The sequence below is a fragment of the Dioscorea cayenensis genome, chromosome 7, assembly GCF_009730915.1.
Source record: "Dioscorea cayenensis subsp. rotundata cultivar TDr96_F1 chromosome 7, TDr96_F1_v2_PseudoChromosome.rev07_lg8_w22 25.fasta, whole genome shotgun sequence".
Classification (NCBI taxonomy): Eukaryota; Viridiplantae; Streptophyta; class Magnoliopsida; order Dioscoreales; family Dioscoreaceae; genus Dioscorea; species Dioscorea cayenensis.
In genome coordinates, this window is record NC_052477.1 from 26,499,942 (window position 1) to 26,509,325 (window position 9,384).

The 9,384-nt window shown below is 33.8% G+C and overlaps 2 protein-coding genes across 2 annotated transcripts; one reads left to right on the plus strand and one right to left on the minus strand.

The window, feature by feature from the left end:
• The first annotated feature begins 1,808 nt into the window (after positions 1 to 1,808).
• On the plus strand, positions 1,809 to 4,644 carry LOC120265260 (NADH--cytochrome b5 reductase 1-like). Its single transcript, XM_039273141.1, has 9 exons — positions 1,809 to 1,915; positions 2,118 to 2,261; positions 2,358 to 2,448; positions 2,629 to 2,706; positions 3,328 to 3,408; positions 3,508 to 3,597; positions 3,781 to 3,846; positions 4,117 to 4,203; positions 4,307 to 4,644. The coding sequence occupies exons 1-9, from the start codon at positions 1,809 to 1,811 to the stop codon at positions 4,397 to 4,399; spliced, it is 837 nt and encodes a 278-aa protein (XP_039129075.1). The 3' UTR covers positions 4,400 to 4,644.
• A 354-nt stretch (positions 4,645 to 4,998) lies between these two features.
• On the minus strand, positions 4,999 to 6,242 carry LOC120264578 (transcription factor MYB60-like). The gene is given in 5 exon segments (XM_039272401.1): positions 4,999 to 5,748; positions 5,821 to 5,857; positions 5,860 to 5,893; positions 5,895 to 5,950; positions 6,066 to 6,242. Coding segments are annotated over 5 exon segments (675 nt in total). The 5' UTR covers positions 6,199 to 6,242; the 3' UTR covers positions 4,999 to 5,333.
• Positions 6,243 to 9,384: the final 3,142 nt, after the last annotated feature.

The following is a 9,384-nucleotide window of genomic DNA, read 5'->3' on the forward strand; positions in this document are numbered from 1 at the left end:
ATTAGCTTTTGCTAAAGACTTCTTGGCTTATTGGTAGGGGTACCTATGTCTTTGTCGGAAAGTAGTTTTTGAAACACTAACTCAGTGCAAAAGTGAGGGCATATATGTGTTTAGATATTCACTTCACATTTATATATATCCCCTAACACACGACTCTGTCCATATTTCATATAATGCATTAACTTAACTATATCATTTTGAATCATGGCCCCTGAGCTCATTAGTGCCTAAGTGAGTCTCATTTGTAATAAATAAACAAATAAATTTCTACCATGCAAATTAAATTATAATGAATTAAATATAATTTTTTTAAAAATATAATAAATTTATTTTTAGGTATATCCAAGGTTAGAAAGCAAAATCATTCAACATCATACATTACATATTCAAAACATATTTCTAATTTCAATTTTAATACTTTTTTATTAAAAAGTGACGAGCTCAGCTCAAAAGATATTGAGATTCAACTTATGTGTTCTCACTTAGTATTGAGTTTGGATTACAAATCCATACTTAAAATAAAAATAAAATAAAATAAAAACTCTAGTAACCACTCATCGAGTGTGTTTCAAAACAGGGACATTGAGTTGATGCTTTGTCTGTGCGAACGAAATCACTGATGAATGAGATAGTGAATGAAAAATAAAAGTGAATGGATAAAGAAAGCGAGAAAACCGTGTTCTGGGCAAGAGTATGTAGAGAGAATTCATCGAATGGAAAAGTAAAAGAGAAAAATTTGTGGTAAAAAGACTTTTTATACCCTTTAATACAAGTTAATAAGGAAAAATATTATGTTAGATAATAATTATCTTTTATAATAAACAATAATTATTTTTTAATTTTAAAATATTTTGACTATTATTATTTTTCATTTAACTAAATATTTTTACTTTTAATTATTATTTATTATTAAAAATTATCTCACTTAATTATTATTTAAACTAGGTTATTATTTTTTTAATTATTAGTTATTATTTTTACATTAATTATTATTTATTGTTAAATTTATTTATTTAATTATTATTTGAAATAGATTATTATATTTAATTTGTAGTTACTATTATTTCACATTAATTATTATTTATTAAATTATTATTTTATTTATTGGATATTATTATTTCACTTTAATCATTATTTATTATTAGAATTATATATTTAATTAAGTATTGAATTAAATTATTATTTTATTTATTAAATAAGAGAAAGCAAACGCCAGATTTCACCCTCAAAGAGCTGAGAGTGATGTAATCCTTCTGATGATCATATTCACCTCTTACTCCCTCACTCATTCCTTTCTCACTCCCTACGCATTTATCATCCAAATGCGATCGAATCATCGTAATAATTCCCAATTTATGCCTTGCAACCAAACACCCTTGAGATTTTTTTCCACCAAAATTTCTAAATTTGTTGGTTAGGTAGTCATGTTTTTTTTTGTTTGCTATGCCACACTTTCAAAAACCATGCACTGCCACTTCTCATACTGGTCGTTGGCTCAGATTTCTCCCTCGTTAGATCCGCCCATAAAGTCTCAACCAACCCTCACAATCGGTTTGGTCGTTGATACCACACCCTCTCCCATCTAAAATTCCACTTCTACCCTTCTATTCTCCTCCCTTTTGTTATCCCCAAAAAAGTTTCAATTTTGATTTTTGTTTCTAGGGTTTAGACTTTTGTTGAGATCCTTTGCTTCATCCATTTCCAAATTCCTAATACCCCTGACCTACCCTCCTTCACTACCACTTCACCATAAATCCACATCTGATCGCCCTAACCCCTAACTACTGAGAGAGGAGAGATCCACCGCCATGGAATTCTTGCAGGAAAGCCAAATCCAGGTCATCGGCATCGCTGTCGCCGTGGCTGCGATCGTCGCCGGCGCTGCCTACACTCTATCTCAGCAAGAAACCCAAAGGTTTGACTTTTAATCTGGTTTCATTGTTTTGATGTGTTTTCAGCCCCCTGTTATTGTGATTAGCAAGAATTAGCATGTTAATAGCTTGGATTTTGGTCAAAGTTGGCGGCTTTGTTCTGTTAATTATTGAGCTCATAGTTGTTGGATTCTCACGGTGTTGTTCTTTCATGACTCTATGGAATTGTTTGTATTATTTGTCAAGGTTGTTTGGACCCCTGAAAAACTTTAGGGAGTTCAAGCTTGTGGATCGGAAGCAGCTGCTTACAATGTGGCCAAGTTCCGGTTTGGCTTTACCCACACCTACTTCTGTGCTGGGTCTTCCCATTGGGCAGCATATCAGTTGCAGGTTGGGTTAGGTTGATTTTCAAGTTTATTGTTGTTTTCTTTAAATTTTGTGTGTTAGTTCTGTGGTGATAGGTGGATTTTGTTTCGATTTGTGTAGAGGAAAGGATGCTGTTGGTGAAGAAGTGATCAAACCTTATACGCCAATTACGTTGGATTCAGATGTTGGTTACTTTGAGCTTGTAATAAAGGTATATGATGTTTATTGCAATGTGCAAGTATCACTACTTGAGATGGAGAAATATAGCTAATCATTTGTTTTCGAGCTATAACATATTCTCCAACATTGGGGTTTGTTGTTGGTGCGGGGAATATATCGGTACTTTGTTGCTGCCTTCCATTGCTGAATTCCAATATCTTCTAATGTGTAGATGTATCCTCAAGGAAGGATGTCTCATCATTTCCGCGAGCTGCGTGTTGGTGACTTCTTGTCCGTAAAGGGCCCTAAGGCAAGAAATTCTTTTTCTTCCGCTTTCAAATCGATGATGCATGTCATGACACTTCATATTATGATGCATGGCCTATATGTGAATCAAACATACCTAACTCTTCCATTCTGTGTATAGTTTATATTTTGAAGAACTTAGATGTTGGTTGAATTGCAATCAGCAAAATAAATCAAGACAAAAATTACTCTCTGTACTAATCATCTTTTTTTTGCCCAGTTTTTCTTATGTAGATAAACTATTTTAAGGATGCATGTACACTGGTTAGGAAAACTAGATCTCTGTTGCAGATTTGGTCTTGTGCGAGATGTTTGCAGTCCTGATTATTGGAATGCTTTTTATAATGCCACGCAAGCTATGTGTTGTATTTCAAAGTTCAAACTGATTGCCAAGAAGAAAAGAAAAGGAAAAAACTTGAATCAATTTACAAACACATCTTCCTAGGAACCTCTCATCTGAATAAAAATATAGGCGTTTCTAAACCCTGAATTCATAACATAACTGTCAAAAAAATACATTACTTTTAAGCATAGTTGTTTTTGTATGTTAGCACCTTTATGAAAGAACAATTTTACATAATGGTAAGTCTTGTGATTATCTCTTTCTGTTTCTTTTTACGCTCAGGGTCGATTTAAATATCAACCAGGACAAGTAAGAGCATTTGGAATGCTTGCTGGAGGGTCTGGCATTACTCCTATGTTTCAAGTAACTTCTACACGTGCTCCATCATTCAAGTGTAAAAAATCTACATAGCTGTTCTTTTGATGGTGTTATTGCGTAATACCTTCTTGTGTTGGTTGGTAGGTTGCCAGGGCTATATTGGAGAACCCAAATGACGCTACTAAAGTTCATCTTATCTATGCAAATGTTACATATGATGATATCCTTGTGAAGGTATTTAAGTTCTGCCACCAGTTGGTCTTAGGAAAATTAGGGTCTTATGGATTGTTTATCCAGTGTTATGAACTGCTCTAAATTATTTGGCCCCTTTTTAGGAATTTTTTAAAATTTGTAGTTAGTGCATATTACCATTTTTTTCCCTGAAAGTAATAAATAAATTGTTTTTCTTACATTTAGGAAGAGCTAGATGGGCTTGCCACCAACTATCCCAATCGCTTCAAGGTGTACTATGTGCTAAATCAGGTATAGTATTCCATTACCAACATGGTCCATGCTCGAATATTTGTCTCTTGAAGCTTTTTTTTGTATGTGGATGGCATGCTTCTTACGTTAAAACATGGTTGTTGATCAAGTTCTTGCATGTATGCTATCTGATTATGATGTTTCCCTAATCACTGCACATTGTTTCCACTGTATTTACTGTTTGAGACTGGTCTAATTCTTGTTCTCATTCCAAATGAGTATGGTTGGTAAAGAATGATTAATTCTTGTTCTCTCAAAATGTTTGTTCAGCCACCTGAAAACTGGGAAGGTGGGGTTGGTTTTGTGTCAAAGGAGATGATTCAAGCTCACTGCCCAGCTCCTGCCTCTGATATTCAGGTTTGCCCAATGCCAATAATGATCACATTTTACTATATTAATTCAAACCCTTTGTCTTAGGCATTTGAAACCTTTTGAAGTTAATATTTTGCATTAATGACAGATTCTCCGGTGCGGACCTCCTCCCATGAACAAGGCCATGGGCGCGCACCTTGATGATCTTGGTTATTCCAAAGAGATGCAGTTCCAGTTCTAATCCTTCATAATCTCCAAATCTCATAAGCTATTGAACAAGACCGAAAGATTCTTGTATTTGCATGCCATTCAACTTTCATTAGCTTGTCAAGACTCAACCTTTTGTTGTTTTTGCCTGTAATGTACTTTTTTGTATTCGAGGTTTCTCTCGATGAAAATGGTTTGTACCACATCTCTGTGTATCTTGCAATCAGGAAGCTAATACTTGGAAGAATTAAATTGAATAAGAACCAAGTTAAAGTTGCAGGCAATTACATGTTACCATTTTCATCCATCTTTAAGCCATATTTATATATATATATATATATATTAGTAACATCTTATTAGTTATTTCCACTCTTAAAAATAGTTGCATTAGTGGATGGATAATTGATCCTTTTGTCTGTTCTTCCCTTTGCTGTGGTCCAAGAATAGGCTTTTCTGTGTGAAGGGAACTGATGATCTTTGCCAGGCTATGCCATGTGAAGTGCACGTCTATACCTCTTCTGGGTCCTACTCAATTTCACTTCACTAATATATATCTTAAAAGCCATTCAAATTCTCAACAATCATAGAAAAAATTAATGAAGTAATATTGCATGTAAGCACATGTAGCAACAGTAGAATAAAATTATGTTAGAAGTATTTTTGCATGCAAGCACATGGAAAAACAGTGGAACAGAGGATCTCCTGCTAAGTTTCAAATACATAACTACTACACTGACTAGAGAGATTGCAACCCAAAATGAATGCATTGTGGGGTTGTTTCTCAGAGCTACCACATATGTGGGAAATTTTGGGATTGTTTATTTTGTAAACTAGTACTTAATGGTTTTGGTCCATCATGATTATATATGGTTGTCATTTGTGACTATAAATGAAGCTTTTAATGCCATCTTCATTACATGTCCCCATATCCTTTTCCAATTATTTCACAGTAATACCATTATGTAATTTTAACTAGAAAAAGAGTTAGAAAAAAATGGCTGGCCTGAGGCTTCATCAAGGAGCCATGTCTCAAGCATAGACATGGATTGAAGCTCTGAATCCTTCTCAAATGAGATCAATGACCCAAAGCCTTCATTTCCAATGCTATGTTCCTGTTGCATTGCTTGAGTATTATTAATTGCAGGGGACCTCTTCCATCCTTCCAAAAGCCTTGATATGTTCTGTGCACTTGAAGCATATGATGATGAATATGAATTACTTGTCTCAGTGTTCAACCCTTTGAATGTGAGATCATTTGAAGTTGAGCTCTGACTTTGAACTTCAGATGAACTCATCTTCATCTTCTTCTTCAGGTGTGTGTTCCAGTAGTTCTTGATATCATTGTCTGTTCTTTGTGGAAGATAAGAAGCTATGGCTGCCCACCTGTTTCACAGAAAACAGGGAATGATTTCCAAACTGAAAAAGACTTTTTAATGTTTGTAAATGAAAACACACCTGTTTCCTAACAGAGCTTGAAGATGAATGATCATCTCTCTTCATGAGGTGTGAAGTTGCCTCTCTTGATCCCCTGGCCTCAGATAATTAGTCCATCTCAATCTACAACTCTTACTGCATCTCATCAAACCTTTAAAAATTAAAAAAACACACACACACACACACACACACACACAACTATGTTAATGAATGAACTGCCAAACAAACAGAACAAAATGAAAACAGAGGAAATGGAGTTTGATTACCAGTGTTTGTTGGGACAGATCTCCAGTTCCCAGGGCCATTCTCTTGGATGTAAGACACTAAGATGATGTCCTCCTCTGGAGTCCATGGTCCTTTCTTGATTCCAAGCTTGTCACAACAAGGAGGTCTCCCCATTACCTCTTCTTCTTTTGCTCTCTCTCTCTCTCTCTCTGTTTTCAAGCTTTTACTTTTTCTTTTTTTCTGATAAACTTGTGTGAGTGCTTGATCATATATAGCATGGGCTAGAAGAGAAAATAAGTTTATCATCTCACCTCTCTGACTCATTTGCTTTCCTCATATGAGCCTGCTCAGATATTAAAAATCAAGATGTACTGTTGCTAGTGGAATGTATAATAGTTGAACTGTTTAATATCATGTTTTAAATTTAAATAGTACATGTATTAATTGATTGGTTCAATTTTTATCTTGGCTTAACTGGGTTTGGCCAAACTGCCGACTAAACTATAACTATTACTATTTACACCGAACTATTTAGAATAGAATCATAACTTTTAAAAGAAACTTTAAAGTTCTTGTTGAAATTCTTAAAAATTTAAAATCAAACCGAAACCAAATTTGATGAACAAACACCGAATCAGGACTAAAACCATCTTGAAACAAAAACTTTATAGCTACGAATTTATTTTGATCTTAAAGTTTATAAAACCGAAACATCAGTTTAGAATTGAAACTGAAATGAAATTAAATCAGGGTGGTAATTTTTATCACCATTTTTACAAGGTCATACATATGAATGTATAAGTTTAGGTTTTCTTGTGCATTCTTACAGTACTTGTGTACTTAGACTTTTCTTTTAATAGAAGTGTTTGAAATTTATACAAAATAATGTGTAATTTTATGTGATGTTTAAGGGCATATTTATGAAACTAAATATAAATATATATGGATTTATGGAAGGACACGTACATAAGTTGTGTGCCATTTGTCAAGATCTTTGAAATCAGATGCATGAATGAATGGATTTGTCCTTCAGAACTTATTTGATTGACCAATTGATGCAAGTTATGTCACAGGGACAAATCATTTAGCCATAAATATTTGTTACTTTTTCTTCCTTTTTACAGGGAATAGGAATTTCATGATGGTTAAATTGCGTAAAAAGTTGTAAAGCTATTAACTTTACAGGTTAATGGACTAAACTAAAAAAACAAAAGAATAAGTGATAAAGAGAATACAATCTTAGAATCAAAGATAAAGAGAATACAATCTTATCTTGGATTAATGTTGATATTTTAACTCATAAGTCATGAAATGAGAAAGAATTTTATCGCTTAGATGTATAATATAAATTTTTTAGTACTTAAAATAGATTTTATTTATTTATATAGTAGTCGACAAGGTGAGACTGCACGGATAAATTATCATTGTTTTTATACATATGCTCTTAACTGTTATATTGTATTTGTGTTTATTCATTTATTAAAAGAATTATTTACATAATAAGGTCCAAGGTACTAATGAATGCCAATTTTTGTGTGCAAAGAATCTAATTATATCTTCAATTAAAACATTTATTTTACCACACTCAAATGTATGTAAGCTTGCCAAACTATGGATTTTCATATTAATTTCTAAATAACATAAGAGAAATTTGAATATCAACATACATGTGCTAGTGAGTCCTTGTTGTACCTATGTCAACTGTTGCATTTAGTAATGTTATACGTGCAAATTGGACTTCTTAAATAGATTTATAAAATCAGTACTAACCAAGGTCATTTAACATATAGTAAGCCACCGATAGAATCAAATTTGTTATAGTATAAGTTTATTTTGTAAGTTTATTTTTTGAGATTTCATTTGTCATCTCTTGAAGAAAATAGAATTTGTTTATATGAATCATTTTTATCATATATATTATTGAATAATTTTTTTAACAAAAATATGGACAAACCCCAAGTATCAGAAACCACCATTAAGATCACTATTAAATCTTGAGCATAAGATCTTTGAATGTCTCTCTTGATTTTTAGAATATGACCAATCACTGCTAGACTATGATTTTCGTACTCATTGGATATTTATATAACTGATTTAATAAATAAAATCATATGATTAATTTATAGGAAAAATTACTTATAAGTCCTTGAGAAGTTTCAAACTTCCACTGCAGTTTCTCTGACTTTTTTATTTTCCATTAGATCCCTCCTTTTTAAGCCAACTTCTTTTTAGTCCCTCACCGCTTAGTCCACATGCTAGTGGCATGTGAAAAGTCCGAAATGCTCATTACTTTTTGAGTGAAAAAGTTGGTGGAGTTTTCCCACCAAGTCATGTCACATTAATTAGTCAGAAAAGTTGGTGGAGTTTTTCCCAGCAAGTCATCTCACATTAAATATTTTCAGAGACTTTTTCCTTTTCTTCTCCTCCTTCTTCTTCTCATATTTCTTCAACATCTTATTTTTCTTCTTGCTTTGGGTTGGTGGAGGAAACTGTGAACAAGTAAGTTCTTTTTTTTCCTTTTGTTTTTCTACTTCTTCTTCTTATTTTTCACCATTTTCTTAGTTGTGGGTGGAATCCCTACATTGTATGTGTAATGTCCAACGCTGACACTTTGACCATGTTGACTTGGATTGCTGATTTTTTTTGTTTAGACGGTGGAGCCCACCACTGGCATTTTTTCTCTTCCCCATGTCTCGCCCTCGCCTTTCCCGGACCTCGCTTTGGTTTCCCGTGAGCCGCGAGTCTTGTCAAGCAGCGGTGGTGGAGCTCTTAAGGGGAGAGCAGCCTCTTCTCCTTGCTCTTCTCCTTTTCCTTGGGAGCTTGTTTCTCTTCGGCAGAAGGCTAGAGCTCGGGCTTGGAGGAGATTCCTTTCACTGGCTAGAATAGAGGTAGGATGCTTGCTCTTGTGTTTTGATGATGATTTTGATCTTTTGGATGTTATGTATTCAGTTGGTTAGCTTCTTGTGGTATTCCTCCTGAAGATTTATATAAGCACATTTATATTTAAACCCAAAGCTCATGCTCATGTTGTAAGTGGGTAGATTTTCTACACATTCATGCTTGTTCCCTCGTGGCTTTTAATGTGTGTTATAAGTGATCATTAGAGCTTAAACACTTTCTTTAATCCTTGGTTTAATCATTTTGTTAGTGCTATGCTCACATGTGTTTATGCATGAGAGTGTGTGATCCCCGGTGATTTGGTTGGTTTGGAAGCATGGTTGATGTGTTGAATCTGCCTTTTTGCCACTTGTAGAAAATATATGCTTTTTGTTTACACTTAGTGGTGCCGGTATTTCCCGCAGCACTTTCGCTGAGTGATATTGATTAGATTTGTGTTAACTTAACCTTAATGATGTTTTT